At 41.9% G+C, this 24,590-nt stretch overlaps 2 protein-coding genes across 4 annotated transcripts in view; one reads left to right on the top strand and one right to left on the bottom strand.

Moving 5' to 3' along the window:
• LOC105487737 (toll like receptor 6) overlaps window positions 1-11,653 on the bottom strand; it is a 33,736-nt gene extending 22,083 nt beyond the window's left edge. Inside the window, exon 1 of one of the 2 annotated variants that reach the window (XM_011751372.3) lies at window positions 11,565-11,653. The gene's annotated coding sequence lies outside the window, so the exon portion shown is untranslated. Of the gene's footprint in view, window positions 1-3,585; window positions 3,665-11,564 lie in introns of those variants that run through there. The other variant, XM_011751369.3, reaches the window with a different exon arrangement.
• Window positions 11,654-11,747: 94 nt separating this feature from the next.
• Window positions 11,748-24,590, top strand: part of LOC105487738 (family with sequence similarity 114 member A1) — a 78,720-nt gene continuing 65,877 nt past the window's right edge. The window contains exons 1-2 of one of the 2 annotated variants that reach the window (XM_071093729.1): window positions 11,748-11,861; window positions 22,039-22,394. In XM_071093729.1, the coding sequence (XP_070949830.1) occupies window positions 22,047-22,394 (348 nt within the window). In that variant the 5' untranslated portion in view covers window positions 11,748-11,861; window positions 22,039-22,046. The remainder of the gene's footprint in view (window positions 11,862-22,038; window positions 22,395-24,590) is intronic. The other variant, XM_071093730.1, reaches the window with a different exon arrangement.

Below are 24,590 nucleotides of genomic sequence, written 5' to 3'. Positions count from 1 at the left end.
TAAAGGTGAAAAATTCACTTGATAAAATTCAGTTCTCATCTTTGATTAAAAATACAACTTTAAATATTTAAAAGACACTTTGAAAACTTGATAAAAAATACCTCAAAAATACAACTTTAGATATTTAAAAGATACTTTGAAAACTTGATAAAGAATACCTCAAATATCTAACTTTAATCAAAATCCCACCCCGAGGCATTCCTGTTAAAATCAACATCAAGAGTGCACACATTGTTCTTTCTGGAAGTTTTAACCACTGTAATAAAGGGAAAAAAATGACAGGAAGAAATACTGAAATTAAGAAAGAAAATCATTATTATTTTTAGATTATAAGACTGTCAATGTGGAAAACCAAAGAGAAGTCATTGAAAAAAATGTTAGCACCAATAAAAGAATACAGTGCCCGGCACAAAATAAATTATTATCATTACTATTTTCTTAAATACTTTCTTTTTAAGAGATAAGGTTTTGTTCCACTGCCCAGGCTGGAGTGTAGTGGCACAATCATAGCTTAAGATCCTGGGCTTATGCCAGCCTCTCACAGAGCTGGAGTTACAGGTACAAGCCACTCCTTCTGGCAAAAATAAATTATATTTTGAAAAAAATCCCTCAATTATCCAAAAATAGCAGGTTGTCAAATAGATTTTAGTATCTCTGTATAATTAAATAGTACTATGTACCCTTTACAAATAATAAAAATCAAATTGCATAAAAATATTTCCCTATATGTGACAAAATGCAGTTTATTTAAAAAGTACCAAAGTAAATATGTACCTATGCAAGTAGAAAAATTAATAAGATACATATCAAGATATGAACAGTGATTATCCTTGCACAGTAAGATTATAATGGAATTTTATTTTCCTCTTAGTTTTTATCTATATTTTTCAAACTTTTAACATTCAAAATTAAGTTTACTGTACTATTTACTGAATAATTTGCCAAAAATCAATTGCCAATAATATGAATAACGTCCAATCTCACAAAAAATAAAACTGCATGTTAAATCAAAAAAGCACATAACATCTAGATGAAACTCATGATCTTGAATTAGATCTCAGTTAAGACAGACTTGCTACAAAACATATTCAGTAACAAGAGAAGGGGCAGGTTCTATGATGGACCAGCTATTAGACGCTATTAAGAAATACATTTTAATTTTTTATAATGTTATTTGGCTATTTTAGGAAAATGTAATTTTTTTAGAGATAGACAATAAAGCATTTAGAAATAGGTTACCAGAAGCTTGTTATTTTTACTATAAGATATTTAAGCATAAAAAGATAAAGGGGGTCAAAGGAGGATTCTTGTTTCTTAAAAGATTTTTTAAAAGGCAAGATTTTTTTTTCACCTATCAAATAGGGAAAATTTAAAAATATAATATCTGGGTTGGTAGGTGGGAACTAAAATAAGAACCCTCATTTACCACTTAGGCAGGAATGAAAAATTAGTACAACCTTTCTAAAGGGCAATTTGGTAATTTATATACATTTCTTAAAAATATACCTCCCTTTATTTTAGCAATTCCACTACAAGGAATTTTCTAAAGAAATAGTCAAAAATAACACACAAAAGGTATGACTATAAGGATACTCATGACATAATGAAATACTGAAAAAATCAAAATGTCTAATATAGAAAATGGTTAAATCAGTTATATATAATTAAATAATATGCAGCCTCACATACTGTACTTTGAAAAAATGATAATGTTAAATGAATACAGTAATAGAAAATTATGGCCAGGCGTGGTGGCTCACGCTTATAATCCCAGCACTTTGGGAGATTGAGGTGGGTGGATCACGAGGTCAGGAGATCGAGACCATCCTTTCTAACATGGTGAAATCCTGTCTCTACTAAAAAATACAAAAAAAAATTAGCCGGGCGTGGTGACGGGTGCCTGTAGTCCCAGCTACTCGGGAGGCTGAGGCAGGAGAATGGCGTGAACCCGGGAGGCAGAGCTTGCAGTGAGCCGAGATTGCGCCACTGCATTCCAGCCTGGGTGACAGAGTGAGACCCTGTCTCAAAAAAAAAAAAAAAAAAAAAATGTGTGTAGTAGGACTCTAATTTTGGAAAATATGATTAAAACCTGACATATACATAAAAGCTAGAAGACAAAAAATGTGATGAAATATACCAAATACTAATAATAATGGTTCTCTGAATCTCTGAATTATAGATGAATTTAATTTTCTTTCTTATACTTCCAGATATCCCTAAAATGTCTCATTTTGAGCACCCTTTATAATCCAAAAAAGTTATCATAAGACAATTTAAGAGTTGTCTTTATAGTTGTGTAAAAATATTTTATATTTAAAGAAACATGCTTATTTTATTTGCAATACTAAAATATAAAGATGGAGAACTTTCAGGTAATAGTAGATAACTGACATTCATAGATGAGGACCCACCCTACAGGTCCCTAGCAACCAGACCCATGGTGTCTGGGTTCATGAGACTGAAAATCAGCCACCAGATGGGAAAGCTGGTCAGTTGTCCTTATAGTATCCTGCCACAAAAACGCAATACTCCTCCAGAGGCATTCATACCCTGAGGCAGTTCCTAGGGTATACACTAAACGAACAAGATAGTAACTTTTATATTTATTGGGGAAAAAGGAGGGAAAAATGGGAAGATGAGAGTGGAAGATTAGAGAGTTCAGTTTTTTAAAGAAAGTAAAAATAAATAAACAGGTAAAAGCTCTTGATTTTTAAAATGCATCAAATAAGAAGGGTGAGGAAATAGATGAAATAAGCTATATTTCAGAAAAAAAGGGTAGACAAGACCTATGAAAATTAAAACTACAAGGAAGAATAGACCAGAAAAAAAAAAAAAAAAAAAACCATTAAGTGAGATAAGTGGAGGAAAGATCACATAATCCAGTCAACAAATAGGCAAGAAAAACATTGCTTCATTTGTCAAACTGAAGGTGGAGGGACCTGGAGGAAGGCAATTGCTAGACTGTGCCAGATTCAAGGTTGTGAAGGGCTTGGTCCCGGCCACTTCCTCCATTTAATAAATGTTTATTCAGAGTCTATTTTTCTGCCAGTGCCATGCTACGCACTAGGCACCAGGGATATAAATATGAATCAGACTGACATAATTCCTGCTTTCAAAAAGCTTATGAATCAGGGACAGACACAGACTAGCAAACTATTATAGTACCAAACGACAAGGGAGATGAAACACATGTCTGCTGTAAAAACGTATAATACATAGGTGCCATATCAGTGGTATATATAAATTACTGTTAAATGTTACTGAAAACAATAAACTAGAGAAAGATGAAAAGAGAAAATTCACCAGGTCAAAGCAGAAGAAATAAATAACATTAGTTTTTTTCCTCATCACCGCAAGTGCTAGTTGTTTTCCATCTTTTCAAGACAGCTGTAAAGACACTGCTTTTTATCCTGCTTGTGAAATTCAAAGGACATTTGCAACATTTACAAAAAAAACCACTTCAAATCATTTTGCAAAAATTTTAAGGAAACGACCTATTTCCTGTATAATGAATGGTTAGCAAACTTGCTTACTTGAAGCACCTGTGCCATAATGTGAAAAAGTCACAGAAGTCTTTTTACTTACCAAGATCTCTTTTTCAGAAGAAGAGAAAATAACTTGTAAATGAACGGAAATACGATTGTAAATGCTTGACAGACACAAGTTCCTAGTTTAAAATTGAGTAAAGCGATACCTTAGAAACAGATTGGTGCCATCTGTTGGCGCATACTGGAATTACTCCTACGTATATACTTCCCTTTGAAAGGTCAGGAGGTATGTGAGTTAGCAGGCTTTTCTGGGCTACAGACTAAACCAGTGATCAAATTTTCTAATTCGTGTGAGGAAGCAACTTACAAACATTTCAATGTGAAGAAAAATATTTTTCTAAGGTAATACTTCTCTGTAAGAGTTTACAGCCTGGATATTACGTTTGTCACCCAAGTGGAAAGTTATTTTAAACAGCCTGTTTTCTATTATCATCATATTTAACATTTCAAGAATAATTGCAGTTTCCCTTACCAAGTGATTTTGAGCATTATTTTAGCTTGATGAGATACTATAAAATAAAATAAGTGTAGTTCCACAATTTGGGGTTTTTAAAAATCAACTTCTAAGGAAAGTTTACTGGTTGATACACATTTATGATGACATATTTAGCCACATCTAGAAGGACTGATACCCACATTCTGATCAACATTTGGTGTTATTAAATGGTTTAGATTTTAATTTAGGAATAATAAATAACACTGAAATCCTACAGGACTCATTTACAAATCAATTTTCTAAAGACCATTTAGAAGAATTTCAGAATGACATCAACAAAGGCTGATTACCAAAAGTCTCTGGTTAAGCAGAGACTTCCGGTGGACTGTAAACCCTTTTCCCCAGACTTCTCACTTAACTGAGTTCTGAAAAGAACAGAAAGCATGAGTAAAACCATCATTCCATAATTTATCTCACTGTCTGGCACGATCTCATGTTTATTTAAAAAAAAAAAAAAAAGACAACAAGGTAAGACCTTACAATTCGGCTAATGACAAAGTTGGACACCTCGGTAAGAATCACTTCTGCTTTCAGGAGGAAGAGAAAGGCTGACTTCTTACGATTCATCCTTACTCATCAAACATAACAGGAAGTCTCTGGGGAGGCTCAGGAAGAAGTGAATGGATCTCTGCTCCACTGACAAAAGGAGACAGCCAGAAAGCAGCAGGTATCTGTGACCCTGGGAAACCAGATTTGTGAAACAAGCCAAGGGAAAGGGCTGGCTGTGGCTTTGAGGGAATTTCAAGTAACCGTGGACTAACGTCTTAAGAAAACACACAACCATCACTGCAGATCTGGGCACATTGACATGTCATTAGGAGATTGCATCACATCACCAACGTTCAGGAACAAGGAGACCATTTTTGTCGAGGCTGTCATAACTCAGAAACGTCTGCAAGGGGATGACAAAAACACAAAAATCAAGTAATAGCGAAGACAGCAATGACAGTTAAGCAAACAAAGAAACAGACAGTACTGGGCCGAACTCCCCACTTGGCCACTTACTGTGAGGCTTGGGACAAGTTCCTCAACCTCCATTTATTCATCCACAAAATGGGAGTACTTTTAGGAAAGATACTGAATTTAAAGTGGCTGGAATAGTGCCTGACATAGAAGAGAAGTCATAATAGTAAGGAATTTGGTGTAAATAATATGGTTTTTTGTACGCTGAGGGGTAAAGATTTCAGGATATACTATGAAGTGAAGAAAATCAAGGTGCAGGCTGGGCACAGTGGCTCATGCCTGTAATCTCAGCACTTTGGGAGGCTGAGGTGGGTAGACTGCCAGAGGCCAGGAATTCAAGACTGGCTTGGCCAACATGGCGAAACCCCGTCTCTACTAAAAACACAAAAATTAGCTGGGTATAGTGGCAGGTACCTGTACTCCCAGCTACTCGGGAAAATGAGGCAGAAGAATCACTGGAACCCGGAAGGCGCAGGTTGCAGTGAGCCGAGATTGCCCCACTGCACTCCAGCCTGGGCAAAAGAGTGAGACTCTGGCTCAAAAGAAAAAAAAGAAAGAAAGAAAATCAAGGTGCAGAACCGTAAGAAGAGTATGACATCAATTGTATAAAATCTAGCCTATTATACATTTACACAGGTTATCTTCTTACCAGGCATTGCTGTGACTACTTTCCAAGTATGAACGTATTAAGGTGATGTGAGATAAGTACTGTTACATCATCTCCACTTAGCACCCGGGCAGGAGCAGCTGAGTAATGTTTCCGGCTTGCACTGCTTGTCAGTGGTGGGACTGGGGTTCGAACCCAAGCAGTTTGGCCCCAGTGCCTATGCACTTCAGCATTACACCATGCACGCTGCTTTAAAAGACACCCTGTGTCCTCGTAAGACACACAGAGAAGAGAGACACAGAGAAGCGGAGCATTTGCAAACAGAGGCAGAGACTGCGGTATTGCAGTCACAAGGCAAGGGATGCCTGGAGCCGCCAGAGGCTGGAGAGAGCATCACCCTATGAACACCTTGATTTTGAACTTCTGGCCTCCAGAACGCTGAGGGAACAAATTTTTGTTGTTTTAAGCCACACAGTCTGTGGTGATTTGTCATGGTAGCCACAGGAAACTTAATACAAGGGTCTACATACGTGTGTTGATAGAGGCATATGAATCTTTTTTTCTCAAAGGATACATAAGAAATGTTCACCTTTGAGCAGAAGAACTAAGAGAAATAGATTATTGGCCTTTTTTTTTTTTTTTTTTTTTTTTTTTTTTTTTTTTTTGAGACAGGGTTTCGCTCTGTTGCCCAGGGTGGAGTGCAGTGGCATGATCATAGCTCATTGCAGGCTTGACTTTCTCTGCTCAGGTAATCCTCCCACCTCAGTCTCCCAAGGATCTGAGACCACAGGCATCCACCAAAATGCACAGCTAATTTTTATATTTTTTTGCAGAGACAGGGTTTTGCCATGTTGCTCAGGCTGGTCTGGAATTCCTGGGCTCAAACAATCCACCCACCTCAGCCTCCTAAAGTGCTGGAATTACAGGCTTGAGCCACCCCACCTGGCCTCTTCACCATTTTATGCTTTTTGTCCTGTTTGGATTCTTCACTATATATATGTATATATATCTTAATTTTTTAAAAAATAGTGTCACACTGGGATAAGTATTATAAATATAATCTGAGGCCACCAAATATACTGTCCCAATACAGACACAGGCAAAACATTATTTTGATGATTTTTACTTTTTAAAAATGTTCTTTGCCTTTCTCCAGATAATAAATAAATAAATATTAGTGTCTACCAACAGCTTTAAAGTAAGTTCTGTGACAGTTATCAATATCATAAGATACACATACGACAGAGATAAGATTGATAATTTTGGCTGGGCGCAGTGGCCCACACCTGTAATCTCAGCACTTTGGCAGACCGAGGCAGGCAGATCACCTGAGGTCAGGAGTTCAAAACCAGCCTGGTCAACATGGTGAAACCCTGTCTCTACTAAAAATACAAAAATTAGCTGGATGTGGTGGCTGGCGCCTGTAGTTCCAGCTACTCAGGAGCCTGAGGCACGAGAATCACTTGAACCCAGGAGGGGGAGGTTGCAGCGAGCTGAGATCGCACCACTGCACTCCAGCCTGGGCAACAGAACGAGACTCCGTCCCCACACACACACACACAAATTTGATAATTTATATATTAAGTATTGGCAGTAAACCTAAACTTCTCTGCTGAATTTAAAAAAAAAAAAAAAAAAAGACAAGCCACAGTCTGGGAGAAGGTATCTGCAACACGTGTAATCACAAAAGGGTTAATATACAAAATATATAAAGATTTCCTACAAATCAATTTTAAAATGACTAACGACCCCAATGGGGGGAAATGAGCAAAGGAGATCAGCAGATGGATAACAGAAAAGGAAACAGAAGTAGCTCAAACACATGGGAAGGTATGCATCCTCATTAGAACATGGGAAAATACAAATTAAGACAACCAGGAGACACTATTGCACACCCCTAAGGTGGACAAAATTTAAAACATCTCATAATACCAAACGGTGGCCAGAACGTGAAGAAATAGAAGCACACATACATGTCCAGAGATTCTGATGTAAGTGGTCTGGGAGGAGCCGGGCATACGTTTTATTTCGAAAGCTCTTTAGGTGAGTAGATTTCATTCTAACCCCATGAAGATCAGGGGACTGAGACCTACACACTGGCCTGAGCACAACGCCCTCTAGTGGTCTATATTTTCTCGGGCACACCCTTTACATCCCAGGGCCTGGGAGGTGGTGCAGGCCCTCACTGCTACTTCCAGATCACTTTCCTTCCTCCAAACCCACCCCTTCTCGTTGCAGTCATCTACTGAGCCCCATCGCTTCATCAAGTATTCTAGCACTACTCACTATTTCATTCCGATACCACCCTTTTCATAATTTTAGTGATTTCCATAGCTACATAGAGACTCTTCCATTCACCTGGCCTCTGAGTTCTTGGAAATTCTCTCTTCTAATAATCTTGTCCTGCACCCTACCTCAGTCATGCATTCCCTTATGATATCCTAGATATCATCATTATCAGTGGCTGCACCCCCTCCATAATCTCAGCTGCCTGAATCCCACTTTCCATCTGTCACCTCCAACTCTTCCTCTGATGCCAGTGATTCCCCAGCCCCACTGCACTGGATTGAAAGATCATGCTCCATCCTCTTCCTTATTCTTCTGTAGCTACCTACTCCTCTTTCCTCAACCCAGTTTAAATCCAACTCTCCATTAGACTACACTGAGCTTGAGTGGCTGAATACACACCCATACTGACTGGCTTACTTGAAATTTATGACTAGGTTCCAGCCTCAAGAGAGAGCAGTGATCCTCCTACCCTCCTTACTACCCTTCCCTAGCCCCTTCACTCTCCTACTCTCCTCTCTCACACCTCCTCTTGTCTCTTACACTTCCAAAATCTCCTTCTTGTGTCTACGTCCTCTTTATCTCTTTGTTATGGAATACCCAAGGCTCAGTTTTGGACCACTTCTCTTCTAAATCCATGCATTCTCATCCGGGTCCATGGCTTCAAAACCATCTGCTTACTGATGTCTCCTCAATTACCAGCTCCGACCCAGACTTCCCTGAACTCCAGACTCTCACATTCAACAGCCTACTAAATAGTTGCTAAAACATTCTTGTTGAAAACCAACATTCTCATGCAATGATGCTTCATTTTCACAATGAAAATAGATGCTACCAGAGGAGCATTTCCACATCTTCCCCTGAAATTCTACAAGTCTCCCCTGCACAAGTTCTACATGAACTCTCCCTGTCCTTCAGAATGAACTCTGTGCCACGAGCCATCCCCTTCCCACTGAGCACTGGGTCCCCCTCCTGCTCATCTACTCAAGGAAATCACTCTTGCAATGATCTTCTCTCTACTGCATCAACATTTTTCTGCTCTGATGTATTATTCCAATCATCTTTTTTTTCTTTTCTTTTAGATAAGGTTTCACTCCCATCACCCAGGCTGGAATGCAGTGGCACGATCTTTGGCTCACTGCAACCTTCACCTCCCAGGTTCAAGGAATTCTCATGCCTCAGCCTTCTGAGTAGCCTGGATTACAGGTGTATGCCACCACTCCCAGAGAGGGAATGGATGGGGTTTCAAACATATCTAGCATTTTTTTCTTTGCAAAGAAAATTCTAAAATACTGCAAAAAATTTGTTAAATCTAGGTATTATCGTATTCCCTACATTTTTTACACAAATAAGTATTTGTCATATTATTATTTTCTTTTCTATATGTTTTAACTATTCCAGAAAAATTTTAAATGAACTTAAAATGTTTTACAATACAAATAAAATAACTGAAATAAAATCTGGTAGTCCTGGAAGCAGCTACATGAGTAAAAGGGCGAAATCTGCAGTTGGTTAAACAAAAAACAAACTTGTTGCCAGGATAGTTTGGTTTATTTTCTTCATCGAATAGGTGTGGTTTGGGTCAAAGGAGATGAACTCAGCCCTCTAAAAAGAGAAGATCTGATGGGGCTGTTACAGCTCAGCAGGGCAGGGAAGGCAGGTTAGCAAAGGTGCTTGCTGTCTCTGGGCGGGAGCAGAAGTGCCAGTCACAGACGTTTGTGTATATGCTACACCAAAACACACCTGTTGCAAGTGGAACGTAATTTGATAATACTCACAAAGCCAGAACTGGAAGGGATGGTGTAGAGCAATGCTACTGATTGTAGAGGTGGAAAAACTGAGTTACAGAAGCCAAGTGTTAACGTTCAAAGTCTTGCTCAATTCAAAAAGGCTATTGATCTCAATTTAAAGCAGTTTCCACCCACTCTCACATTAAGACAACTTTCTAGTTTTTCTGTGAATTTAAAAATAACAGGCTGGGCATGGTGGCTCACGGCTGTAATCCCAACACTTTGGGAGGCCGAGGTGGACAGATCACTTGAGGTCAGGAGCTCGAGACCAGCCTTGCCAACATGGCAAAACCCAGTCTCTACTGAAAACACGAAAATTAGCCAGGCATGGTGGCAGGTGCCTGTAATCTCAGCTACTCGGGAGGCAGAAGAATCGCTTGAACCCGGGAGATGGAGACGGTGCCTCTGAAGTGCAGCCTAGGCCACAAATCAAGACTCTGTCACCCTAAAAAACATAATAAAATAAATATTCAGTAGCTTAAAAAATTATTAATATGAAAATATTTAATGAAAAATTAAAGAAAAAATATAATTGGGCACGGTGGCTCATGCCTGTAATCCCAGCACTTTGGGAGGCTGAGGTGGGTGGATCACCTGAGGTTAGGAGTTCGAGACCAGCCTGGCCAACATGGTGAAACCCCGTTTCTACTAAAAAATACAAAAATTAGCCGGGTGTGGTGGCACGCACCTGTAATCCCAGCTACTTGGGAGGCTGAGGCAGAAGAATTGCTTGAACCCGGGAGGCAGAGGCTGCAGTGAGCTGAGATCATGTCACTGCATTCCCGCCTGGATGACAGAGCAAGATTCCGTCTCAAAAAAAATAAAGTAATAAATTAATTAATGTATATGGAAGAAACTGGAATATAAGTAACAATCTAATTGTCTGTCAAAAAGAGAATGATTGAATGAAATATAGTTACAAACATATAACAATATGTAAGACAAGTCTTAGAAGAGTGGTTTTGGTTGATATGTATTGACCAAGAAAGATGATTATAATATGTAATAGGGGAAAATTTACAAAATATGTCAACATCTCACCATTTTTATAAAAAAGCAAACAAAAAGCTGTTTATGCACACTTGTATTTATATACGCTTAGAAAAGCTATGGTAGGATCCACACACTATAAAAAATGGTAGTGATATTGAAGAAGAGAGGGTGAGGCTATATTTTCTTTAACTTTGAATTTATAATTTTTTAAAAATAAGAGGGTATGGAGTGGGAGAAAGAAGAGAAAATCTGCCTTAAACACATCGCTCACAAAGAATCACTGTTTTTAAATTGTCTTTCCCCTGACTTTTATATAAAACACAAAATTGTTTACAAAACTAGTTAATACTGTAAACACTGCACTTCCTCTGCATCTGAGTTCATATTAAGCCATATTTGAGGAAGGTCTTACTATGTGGCCTTCCTTCCATGTCAACGAATTCTCATTTTTAAGGGCTACAACATATTCGATGTCTGAAGCTACTGTAGCTTACTTCACCAATCTTACTGGGGGACATTCAGATTGTCTCCAGCTTCCCCCCGCAGAAGCAACTACAATAAACATCCTTGTACATACATGTTTGCCCATTTGACTGCCTACTTAGGACAAATTAGCAAATGTGGAATTCCTAGGCCAAAGCTAATACATCGGAATTTTGACCCACAGCTCCAAACTGGCCTTCTGGAAAGTGGGTTTTCGCTGTTTGTTTGGGGTTTGTTTTAAATCTATCACACTCCCACGGACAGGGCAAGGGAGTGCTGCTTAACGCAGAATCAGGAGCTCAAACTTTAGCTGAACTTGCGCGACCTCTTCCCAGTGACACGGCGGGGGTTTTCCAAGCGCTTTTAAGGAAAGGGATCTGGCGAACCCCAAGACTCACCCGCCCTCGGTTGGACAGGGGGCGCGCTCCGGTTCTCTGCGCTGGCACAGGGGTGGGACAAACCAAGTTTCCAGGAGACTCGCCCAGCGCGGGCCCTGCCCCTCGCAGCGTGGGGGTGGCCGGGCGTCCCCGCGGCGCTCCCCGTGGGGCGGGGCGCAGGCGGGGCGGGGCCCCCTCTCCAGCCGCCCGCCCCCTGCCCGCTCCCCGCCCGCCCTCCGGCCGCGTCCCCGCCGGCCCTGCAGACGTGGCGGGGCGGGACCCACCGGGCACTCCCGCGCGTACTCGGCCGCCTGAGCGGTAAGAGCCCCGGGCAACCTGTCCCCATCCCCTTCCCCGGGGGGCGGGCGAGCGCGGGGGCGGCCGCCCCGGGGTGGTGGGAACACCATACTGTGGCGCCTCGTCTGGGACCCACGAATCCTGCCCTCTGCGTTAGTGAGAAGCCGCGGTCAGGGAGGACCTGGCTCTGGGGTGAGGGTCCGGGGTGGCGCGGCCGAGGGCCCTGCGTGGGTGCGGGCGTGTGAGTGTGTGTGTGTGAGTGTGTGTCGCTCCGGGTCCACGCTCATGCACACACCCACACGCCCACACTCAGGGTCTGCCCCCTCGGCCGGCGTGAACCTCCACGGAGCCTGCCTGGATCTCCCAAACTATCCAGTCCTGGCACCAAGCAAGTCTGGAAAAGTGCCTCAGTGGCTCAGGGCCAAGTCAGAGGCGGGCTGCAGGGCCCCCCAGCCCGGGCACGGAGGGAGCAGGTCCCTGTAAGACGGAGGCCTCTTCCCAGGGTGCGCCTGCCCTCGGCCTTGGCACAGGGAGCTCAGGCCTTGACCTCCCCGCTCCCTCGCCTTACCCCTCCTCCAGCAGCCGACCCACGCCCTGCCTGCTCTTCCAGTCCAGCCAACACTCTAAACAGGCACCGCCTCCATTCGCAGCCCCCGGGATGAGTCCCACTCCCTACCCCAGCTCCCCAGGCCCCCTCCAACCAGTCAGCTAGCCCTCGCCCCTGCCATCCGGTGAGTATTTCCAGGCACCTCAGACCAGGCGCCTCAACGTCACTGCCCTTTCCTAAGTAGGAAGACATCTATCCACGGGCTGAGAGCATTAGCTATGCCCTGCTGACCCCATCCGTTCCCGTCCTAAACATCTTGAAGGACACAAGCAGGTGGCTTTTTAAATCAGTGTCCTCTGAACTCCCTGTGACCTCAGCCAACCTGTGACAACTGAGAATGAGACAGCCTCTGTCCTCGGAGCCTCTTTTGCCCTCTCTGCAGCCCAGTGGCTGCTTCTCTACCTCACTCCTATGCCTGTGTCCCCTCCCTCCGTTCTTCCATCAAGCCTGAGCTTGGGAAATAATCTGATAAACTTCTTACATTGTAACCTTTAAGTGAAGGAATGAGACTTTAGGGATGGATTTGAGGCACAAGTGAGCCAATGCAGAAGGAATTTGAGGGTGGGAGGGGGCCTTCTTGAATCTGAGCGATTCAGACCATAAAAGTAAACTTGTCTTTCTTTATTTGACCAGGCTTATCTCAAACTTGGTTTCTCTTTTATTAATATCAAACACAATATATTTCAATCCAGTAAATATCTGAGGGACAGAAACGAACCTAGATGCTGTTGGTCATAGTCTTGGAGGACAGAATGGCAGAAGTAAATCCTCCATAAATACATGCAATAGAAATCTGTGCAAAGTGCCAAAAACGTAGAAGAGGGAGCAGTTATTTCACTGGAAGGAGTGGGGCAGATTAAGGAAAAATTCACAATGAAAGAGAACATTAGACATTGGGTATCTAGATGAATAGGAGTTTGCCAGGCAGCTGGAGGAAGGGCAGCACCAGGGCAGAGGAACCAGCGTAAGCAAAGGCAGGGAGATGTGAAGAGTTACGGGGAATGGAGAAAAGACTGGTGAGGCAGGAGTAGAGGGCACTGAGAGTTGCAAGAGGTGGAGAGAGATTGGAGCTGGATTATGATGGGAAGTGCAAAGATATTTACACCTAATGGTTTTTAAACAGGGGAGGAAGTAGGTCCAAAAATGCCTGGCAGTCACACAGAGAATAGGCTGAAGCCTGGGTATATAGACTTGTCAAGCCTTATACAAACTCACACAAACTGTTACAACCTGATTAAGAGCCTCTCATACAGAGATTTTATTCCTGGTCCTTCGCTGACCAACACTTTTTTTTTTTTTTTAACTGGGGGAGATGACCTCACACAGGATATCATGCTAACCAAATTTTTATGCTGCCAACTGAGGCCATTTTTTTAAAAAAATCCATCTACTGTCACTACTATTTCATAAAATGAAAGGCATTTTAATACCAAGAAAAAGCACAAAGGCTAAACTTGCAAGATGAAGGCAGTCTTTTACATTTAATAAATTTAGATTTATGAAAAACTTGCGATCTTGTCCTCATTTTTCTCTATCATCACAGACTTGCCCCAGTCCTGCAGGTGGGGTTTGGAAAAAAAGCATCCAAATCAGTTTGTCCATCCCAGCTTTACAGAGGAGCAGGTGTAAGCGCAGTGAGGATGAGCAAGTTCTGTGCCCACAAAGGGATGCTGGGACCACAGGCCACATCTCTTGACGCCTGCAGGGCACAACTCTTCCCACCTCTGAATACCATTGCTCTCACCTCTCATTATTCTCCACACAGCCTCGTGTCCTGGCCTCTCAGACACCTGTCCTGAATCGCTAGAGTCCATCCCTAATGCTTGGACATTTGCACATGCTCTCATCCCACCAGGCTTGAATTACCACTTCAAAGACACTTTCAAGGTTCTCCTTTCACAGGGTCAGTCTAGTTCAGGCACATCTGTCCTTGATTTGCTGTGCTGTTTTGCATCACTTTTTAACTGTTTTGTGTTAACTCCTCAAACAGATGATTCATTTCTGAAGGATAGTGACCATACTTTTTTTATACTTATTTTTGGAGCTGGGATGTTGCTGCTTCAATACCTCGCATAGTACTGGGAGCATTTTTGGTGATGAATGAATTTACTCATGAAAAACTAACTTATTCCCAGCCCACAAAGGCTTCTTTATATGTGACCCTTCCTCTCCTTAGAGTTTCCTGAAGCAGCCTCCTTGTTGCTGTGGGTTGAGTCTCCTTAGCCTCCAGGCCACGAGACATGGCTACAGTGATCAATCTTCCTAACCATAAATCAGGAAAGGTTTCTAAGTCTGGCTTATGGAACACCCAGATGGAGATGGAACGTGTCCCAGGAAACACAGTGCTTGTCATGACTGTAATCCTGGTGGACTCCAGCAGCCCCTGCTCAGAAACAGTTGTGTATTTCAAACACGCAGTTTCTAGTGGTTTCATACAAAAGGGTACAGACTGAAAAATGATTACATTTCCCCCATCATGATAGCATCCACAGTCGATAAAGGTCTACCAGAACAACCAAACAAAAAATGAGAAATTGAAATAGGGCTGATCTTGCATGACCCTTTCTTTTTTTTTTTTTTTTTTTTTTTACAATTAGAAATTGAATTAGGGCTTTTTTTTTTTTTTTTTTTTTGAGTCGGGGTCTTACTGTGTCACCCAGGCTGGAGTGCAGTGGCACGATCTTGGCTCACTGCAGCTTCTGCCCCCCAGGTTCAAGCAATTCTTATGCCTCAGCCTGCAGAGTAGCTGGGATTACAGGCACATGCCACCATGCCCAGCTAATTTTTTTTGTATTTTTGGTAGAGACAGGATTTCACTCTGCTGGCCAGGCTGGTCTGGAACTCTGGCCTCAAGTGATCCGCTTGCCTTGGCCTCCCAAAGTGCTGGGATGTGAGCCACTGTGCCTGACCGATGACCATTTTTAAATTTAACAGATATAAAGATCTAGAATTTCTAAAATTTATAAATTATCCATAAATATTTTAAACAATAATCCATAAATATTTTAAATAATAATCCATAAATATTTTTTAACAATGCCTGTTTAACATCTTATAGCTGAGTTTCTGGGGTATTTCTGAAGAGATGGTTTGTGTTGGTTGAATGTAGAGCAGCCACAGAGAAGAGTTTTATTGCAGCACTTTTTCTACATTTGGGATAAACTGACCTAAGGCAATTTGGCCATCAGACATAGGTAAGGGCTATAGATTTCCTCCTCTGCAACTTCCCTACCAAGAGCTAAATTCCCAGGAATCCAAGTTCACTGATGGAATTCTGCCATAAACCCACACATGTATTAGCAAACAGGCTTAGTTAACCAGTCTGTTCTTATAAGCTCAAGGAAGTCCTAGCTCACTGTCCTTTTAGGCCTGTGTTCTAGAGGCAGGACTCAGCTAAGCTTCTAGTCACCTTCAGGTTTGGAGTCCTGCATTCAGCTAGAGGCCCTAGAAGAACCCTACTCCAAAGGGTAAGTCAGCTGCTGGATTCAGTGCAATCTCATATCTTAGCTGTAGAAGCAGAGAAGGCACCTATACGCTATTTCTTGCCGATCCACATATCTGAGGCATCTTTCATGTCACCGGTGAAAAATTATTTCTCATATCCTTTATGCTAATTAGCATACCCTGAGGTGCCCATCAGAGAAGACGGTAGTTGAACCCTCTAAAAAGAGGTGGACACCTCATTACAGATTTTTAAGGGCTTACTAAAGACCCCTGGATAGTATATTCCTGAATAAGGCACTTCAGATGTCATCCATCCACCCTTAGGGCATAAATTAAAACTAAGTTAACATGCACGTGTCACATAGTATATGCTAAACTATTGTAGGACACTTCATGAACAAGATAACAACACTTGAGGACAAGGCTTGTACATTCAGGTATTCATAATGGTTTTTATTTACCCATAAGTGTTTATCCCAGCCAGATTTATTCTGATGTTCCTGCTTATAGAAAAGTGAAATAGTTTGGGACTTCTTAATAATCCAGATTAATAATAAGAATTTTCAAATCACCTTACAAAGAAATAAAAAGATCAGACAATGTCTACCATCTACTGATTTGAAAAATGAGAATAAAAGTGATGGCAAGGTATCATTTATCCATGAACCCACTCTCCTCATTCTTGTGTCACTAGGACTCATGTGAGGATAATAAAGACAGGGAAATCTTTAGGCCATGGCAATCAAGCGAAGTCCTAGGCCATGGGTAAGCAAACATTTTCGGAAACAGGCCAAATAGTACATATTTTAGGCTTTTTGACTTTGCAGGCCATATGGCCTGTGCTGCAACGACTCAACTCCGCTATTGTAGTGCCAGAGAAACCACCACGGTCCCATATGTAAACAAAGGGTGTATATCTGGTCCAATAAAACTGTTTACAAAAACAGGCAGAGGACAAAATTTGGCCAGCAGACTGTGGTTTGCCAACACCTTGTCCTAGGCTAGCCCTGATTCAGAGAGAAGTTTTCACAAAGATTTTATAAACTTCCAAATGACAACAGCCTTTTTAGCAGCCCCCATCAATTCTACTCACCTCCCATAAACCACCCACAATACTACCCCTTCTCTATGCAGTGGGTTTCTATCATTGTTTGCTATTTCAGTTAGGCTTGAACCTGGCTCCTTGACAGCCCACGGGCAACCTTGAATATCCTAAACTTTGTATACCAGCTCGAGGGAAGTTTGCATTCTTTGCCATTCTTACATGTAGACTTGTTTACAGGAATGTTATCACTGAATTCAAGGTCTGGCAGATATTTTTGCTTATACAAATACATTGTAACTCAATTAACTGGGAGGTGAAGGGAAAAAAGAAAGACAATACGGAAATGTCAAGTCATTTGGAACCATCTGCTGTAAGAAAGCTCCTGAGTGTCTTTACACAAATATTAATATAACTCAACAGGCATATTTGTTGAGCTTCCTACTATGCACAGGAAGCTATGCCAAGTACTATGTAGAATATGAATACAAAACAAGGAAGGTCTTTGTCTTTATAGAATTTACAAATCATAGGAAAAACTGAAGCAACTCTAATCAAAGAGGACTTTAATTGTCTAAAGTAAGATAAACACAAAATACCCTCAGAAGGGTTCAGGAGGAAAATGTTCAACCTGGAGGAACAAAGAATGGAGAAGGCGGTTATTTTAACTGAGACTTCAGTGTGCAAAAGAACAACATATGGAACCAACAGCCCCCTGAGTGTCTCTTGTGGATGTGCCAGGCATTGCACAGGTATTTACACTGTCTCATTTAAGGTTTTGTAGGAAAATGTGGGAGGTAAACCTGGTGGGATGAGAGCACAGAGGTCCCTGGATACCAGCTGAAGCATGTGGCCTCATTTCAGGAGGGAGAGGAAGGGGGAGCTCCTGAGGATGTGTGAGCAGGACAGCCATGTAATTAGAGCCATGAGGTGAAGGATGGAAAGTAAGGGGAAGAGCTACAGTGAACAGGGGAACCCAATACTCAAATAGTCATCATGAACCATAATGAGGACCTTGCCGTGAGAATAGGAGTAAAAGAATGCAGATGGATTCTCAATAAAGAGCCTCTAGGATTTGGCCACTGACTGAATGTAAGAACAGAGGCGGATGGCATTGCTGATAGGGCTCTGATGTGGTTCAGTCTCAAAGTCAGACATGGGCTCAAATTTCAAATGTACGATTTACTAAAAGTGTGACTTCTGAGCTTCAGTGTCCTTGTCTGTAAAAGGGAGCTGATAACATTCAACTCACGGGAGATAATACATTTTAAAAGCATGGATACAGTAAGCACTCAATAAATGATAGCTGTTGATAATATATATTCTTGAGAGGGTGAAAGTGTGGTCAATGACAGCTCTGAGTTATTGGGAAAATCTATGTGTGAGATGGTATCTCATTATGGTTTTTATTTGCATTTCTCTAATGATTAGTGGTGTTACACATTTTTTCATGTGTTTGTTGGCCACCTATGTGTTTTCTTTTGAGAAGTACCTGTTTATGTCATTTGCCCATTTTTTCATGGTTTTTATTTTGTTTTGTTTTTTTTTTTTTTTTTTTTTTTTGCTTGTTGATTTAAGTTCCTTACGGATTCTGGATATTAGACCTTTGTCACATGCATAGCTGCAAATATTTTCTGCCATTATGTAGGTTGTCCATTTACTCTGTTGATAGTTTCTTTTGCTGTGTAGAAGCTCTTTTGTTTAATTAGCTCCCACTTGTCAATTTTTGGTCTTGTTGCAATTGCTTTTGGAGTCTTTGTCATGAACTCTTTGCCAGGGCCGATATCCAGGCTATAGTATTTCCTAGGTTCCTAGGTTTTCTTCCAGAGTTTTTGTAGGTTTTGGTTTTACATTTAAGTCTTTAGTCCATCTTGAGTTGATTTTTGTATATGGTGTAAGGAAGGGGTCCAGTTTCAATCTTCTGCATACGGCTGGCCAGTTATCCCAGCACCATTTATTGAATAGGGAGTCCTTTCCCCATTGTTTGTTATTGTTGGCTTTGCCAAAGATCAGATGGTTGAGGTGTGTGGCTTTATTTCAGAGTTCTCTATTCTGTTCTATTGGCTTATGTGTTTTGTTTTTGTGCCAGTACCATGGTATTTTGGTTACTATAACCTTGTAGCGTAGTTTGAAGTTGGGTGGTGTGATGCCTCCGGCTTTGTCCTTTTTGCTTAGGAATGCGTTAGCTATCTGGGCTATTTTTTGGTTCCACATGAATTTTAGAATATTTTTTTCTAATTCTGTGAAAAGCATCATTGGTAGTTTGATAAGAATAGCATTGAATCTGTACATTGCTTTGGGTTTTAACAATAATGATTCTTCCTATCCATGAGCATGGAAAGTTTTTTCATTTGTGTCATCTCTGATTTCTTTGAGCAGCATTTTGTAATTATCGTTGTGGAGCTCTTTCATCTCCCTGATTAGCTGTATTCCTATGTATTTTATTCTATTTGTGGCTATTGTGAATGGAATTGCATTCTTGATTTGGCCCTCAGCTTGGACGTTATTGGTGTATAGAAATGCTACTGATTTTTGTACATTGATTTTGTATCTTGAAACTTTGCTGAAGCTGTTTATCAGATCTAGGAGCTTTTGGGCAGAGACTATGGGATTTTCTAGGTGTAGAATCATATCACCTGCAAAGATAGTTTGTCTTCCTCTCTTCCTATTTTATTTCTTTCTCTTGCCTGATTGCTCTGTCTAGGACTTCCACCGTTGTGTTGAATAGAAGTGGTGAGAGTGGGTATCCTCATCTTGTTCTGGTTCCTAAGGGGAATGCTTCCAGCTTTTGTCCCTTCAGTATGATGGTAGCTGTGGGTTTGTCATAAAAGTCTCTTATTACTTTATTACTTTGAAATATGTCCCTTCAATGCTTAGTTTGTTGAGACAGAACATTTTTATTACCACTGACAGTTCCATTGAATAGTGCTGCTCGACATGGTATCAATAATTTGTAAGCTTCAAAAGAGTTTTCTGCTTTAATGGCTACATTCCTTATATGGTTTCTACCTCACTTCTTACCCTTCAAGTTTATCCTTGACTATCCATTGTCTAGGCCTTCATCAGCTGGTCCCCAGCAAGGCATACTGTGTGTATACAGGTCTCTTTCTCACTGTGAATTTCTGACAAAGACGTTGCAAAACTAAATGGCAAGTCGTTTTTTGATAAGTGCTCAGGTATTTTCTAGGCTTTTTTTTTTTTTTTTTTTTTTTTTTTGGAGACAGAGTCTCACTCTGTCACCCAGGCTGGAGTGCAGTGACATGATCTCAGCTCACTACAGCCTCCCCCTACTAGGTTCAAGCCATTATTGTGCCTCAGCCTCCTAAGTAGCTGGGACTACAGGTGCGTGCCACCACGGCCAGCTTATGTTTGTATTTTTAGTAGAGACAGAGTTTCACCATGTTGGCCTTGGCTGGTCTTGAACTCCTGGCCTCATGAGATCCACCCACCTCAGCCTACCAAAGTGCTGGGATTACAGGTGTGAGCCATTACGCCCTGCCTTCTTATGCTTATTCTCATTATTGCTACAAATATAATTAATAAAGCCAGATTCAATAATTTTAAAGATACAGGTAATACTCTTAGTTCCCATCGGCATAGTCCTTCATGCCAAGTAAGAGCTCCAGGAAAGTTTAAAGATAGCACTGTAGGTTTGTGTTAGCTTCCTATTGCTGCTGTGACAAATTACAACTAACTTTGTGGCATTTGCCAACACAGACTTATTCTCTTGGAGTTCTGGAGGTCAGAAGTCTGAAATCAGTGTCTATGGGCTAAAGTCAAGTTGCTGGCAGCCTGGTTCCTTCTAGAGTCTCTGAGGGGAGGATGGTTTCCTTTTCCTTTCTAGTTTCTGGTGGCCACCCATATTCCTTGGCTTTGGGGCCCCTTCCTTCATCTTCGAAGTGTGTCACTCCAGCTTCTGCTTCTGTCAACACATCACCTTTTCCTCTTTGTAGTCAAGTCTCCCTCTGCCTCCGTATAATAAGGACACTTGCAATTACATTTAAGGCCAACTCAGATAATCTAAAATAATCCCCTCGTCTCCAGATCCTTAACTTACTCACATCTGCAGGATCCCTTTTGTTATGTAAGGTAACACACATTCCAGGAATTGGGATATGGTTATCTTGGGGGCCATTCATTATTCCAATAGTCCCCAACCTTTTTGGCACCAGGAACTAGTTTTGTGGAAGACAGTTTTCCCACAGATCAGTGGAAAGGGTGTGGGGGGAGATGGTTTCGGGATGATTCAAGCACTTTACATTTATCATGTACTTTATTTCTGTTATTATTACATTGTAATATATAATGAAATAATTATACAACTCACCAAAAGGTGGAATCAGTGGGAGCCCTGAGCTTGTTTCCCTGCAACTAGATGCTCACATCTGGGGGTGATGGGAGACAGATCATCAGGCATTAGATTCTCATAAGAGTGCACAGCCTAGATCCCTCAAACGTGCAGTTCACAATAGGGTTCATGCTCCTATGAGAATCTAATACCACCACTGATCTGACAGGAGGCGGAGTTCAGGTGATAATGCGAGCGATGGGGAGCAGCTGTAAATACAGAGGAAGCTGTGCTCACTCACCCGCTACTCACCCTCTGCTTGGTTCCTAACAGGCCATGGACTGATACGGGGAATAATGCAGGGTTGGGGACCCCTGCATTATTTGGTCTCCCACAAGGTTACATAGAGTATTGGTTAAAAAAAAGTTTGCCCCAGTCAGGCGCGGTGGCTCATGCCTGTAATCCTAGCACTTTGGGAAGATGAGGCAGGTGGATCACCTGAGGTCAGGAGTTTGAGACCAGCCTGACCAACATGGAAAACCCCGTTTCTACTAAAAACACAAAATAAGCCAGGTGTGGGGGCACATGCCTGTAATCCCAGCTACTTGGGAGGCTGAGGCAGGAGAATCGCTTGAACCCGGGAGGCGGAGGTTGCAGTGAGCCGAGATCGTGCCATTGCACTCCAGCCTGGGCAGCAAGAGTGAAACTCCATCTCAAAAAAAAAAAAGTTTGCCCCTACCAGATTTTTTATCCAGGGCTTTGAATTGAAGCTTAACAATCCGATGAAAGCATGAGGTGTTTGTAATTGTGTTGACAGATATTAAAATGTCTGATGATGCTGGCGACACCTTAGCCACTGGAGACAAAGCGGAAGTTACTGAGATGCCTAATAGTGATTCTTTACCTGAAGATGCAGAAGTGCATTGTGATTCAGCTGCAATTTCACATGAGCCAACACCAGCTGACCCCAGAGGGGAGGGGCATGAAAAGGCAGCTGTGCAGGGTGCAGGGGCTGCCACCATTGGGCCCCCTGTGCAGCCTCAAGATGCCAACACCATGGAGCCCCCTCTCAATGGAGAAGTGACTGAGGATACACTTGCTGAGTGTATTGATTCCGTCAGCCTTGAGGCAGAACCCAGATCCGAAATACCCCTGCAAGAACAGAATTATCCGGTAAGAATGGGTCATTCAGTTCACTTCGGCCTAAGTTCTTGCTTATATCTACCATGTGCAGAGCTAGCAGCAAGCTCTGCAGGTGGGAATTGGGAGTTCAAAATGTACTGTGACATCCCCTCTGTCATCAGAAATGTGCTGTGTAGTGAGATTAAACATATACGAAAATAATTTGTCATAATATTTGCATTTTGATAAATATATTATTAACAGTAACAGCCACCAATTATCAGACGCAAGCTGTGTGCCAGGCACTCTGCTAGGCACTTTATCTGTTATGTAATTCACTCCACCAGCAGTTCAAACCTGGGTATTACTAACTCCAGCTTATACATGTGGCAACCGGGCTTAGAGATGGTAGCTTGTCCTGGGCTACTTGGTTGTAAATAGAAGATATTGTAATATCAGACATCATGTCTCCAGATAATTAACAAGCCTGATTCCACCCTAAGCAAGTCAATGTTTCTTTAAGATCACTTAAAATCTGATGTGTACTTACAAATCCATGGTGGAGATCTTCAGCCTTCAGATCACTGTTTTATCATCACACAACACCTTCCAGGGGAACAGAGGCAGAATGCACTCATCACCCCTCCCCTTTCAGTGCCTGCACCTGTCTCTCAGGGTATGAGATAAGCCAGATCTCTCTGTTGGCACCTGGGCCACCAAGAAGACTATCCCAGCAAGGTTTTCCTGGAGTCTTCACCTCCAGCCATGTGGGGCCAGGCAGGGGTGGGAGACGCCCCACATGAAAGGAGGAGACAGGCCGCTCTCCTCATCCTGTCTGGGATGAACTGCCTTCTAGAAAGCGGGTGCAGGAGGGCAGAATTGGGGTCTTCCCTCAGCCAGGCCCAGCCCTGTTCATCCTGAAGTGTGCCACGACAGATCACCCCCTTGAGGTGACTCTTGCGCATGACATGAGGGACAGGAACTAAACAGGGAACCAGGGGCCCTGGGCTTTCACCCTCCCATCTATCATTAACTCCATGAGTTTGGGCCAGACACCCTAATGTCTCTGCGCTTCAGGTTCTTCCTCTACAAAGTGAAGAATTTTCACGTGAAGACCTTGATGCATCCTTCTGACTGATGTTTTATGACTCGTGTATTCAAGATTGGGCTTCCCTCACACCCACTTTCCTCAAGGGGTTTGACCCTCAGAACTGTCTGCAATGGGCTTTCTCAGGGGCAAGGTATTTATTTCCCTTCACTGGAAATGTTTAAACAAAAGCCAAACAGTCATTTTGTAGAGATGTTATGGAAGCAATTTGAGGACCAGCTGGGAGTTTGGATCAGATAGGGTAAACATACACAAAATTTTGTTTATGAGTTTCAGGAGGTCACTGACCCTTTGAAGCCATCTATAGATGCCCTAAATAATTAAGAGCCCCTAGATCAGAAGTTCTCAACTTTAGCTGAATGTTACCAACCACTGGGGGAGATTTAAAATATATTGAAGCCTGGGCAACATGGTGAACCCTGTCTCTATGAAAAATACGAAAAATTAGCTGTCATGGTGGCATGTACCTGTAGTCCTTGCTACTCAGGAAGAGGCAGGAAGATCACCGGAACCCAAGTGGTCAAGGCTGCAGTGAGCTGAGATCGCACCATTGCACTCCAGCCTGGGCAACAAGAGGGAGACTCCATCTCAAAAAATAAATAAATAAAATAAAGTAGAGTATAATGGAATAGAATAGAATAGAAAATATTGATGCTAGGGTCCCAACCCCAAGGATTCTGATTCAGGAATGGGGCTTGGACATCAGCAATTTTTTAAAGTACCCCAAGTGGGTCTAATGTTTGGCCAGGATTGAGAATAATTACTTTAGGATAAAGAATTTTCAAGGTCCTTTTTATGATTCTTTGAGTAGGTGATCTTCAGTATCATTCCAGCTCTAAAATGCTGTAGTGCTACAATAACACTTCAAAAGTATTTGGAGACAGGCCCTTTCATTCTTTTGGCTACTAGGACACTTTTTCATCCGTTAATCTTAGAACAACAAATAGCAATAACAGCCACAAAACGCACAGGAAGTAAAAGTGGGATATTAATAAGCTGCAGGCTTGGCAGTTTGCATGGTATTGGTGAAGAAATGGACCACTAGATTATGTCAAGAATCAGCCCAAATAGGAAATAGCCGAGTGAGGACCTGACTCCAGAGCCTGCTTTGACTCCACACTGTCTTTCTCGTGTAGGGG

Source organism: Macaca nemestrina, chromosome 3, assembly GCF_043159975.1.
Source record: "Macaca nemestrina isolate mMacNem1 chromosome 3, mMacNem.hap1, whole genome shotgun sequence".
In the NCBI taxonomy this organism is placed as follows: Eukaryota; Metazoa; Chordata; class Mammalia; order Primates; family Cercopithecidae; genus Macaca; species Macaca nemestrina.
The sequence above is the reverse complement of the archived record's forward strand: the minus strand, read 5'-3'. Positions and strand labels throughout refer to the sequence as shown.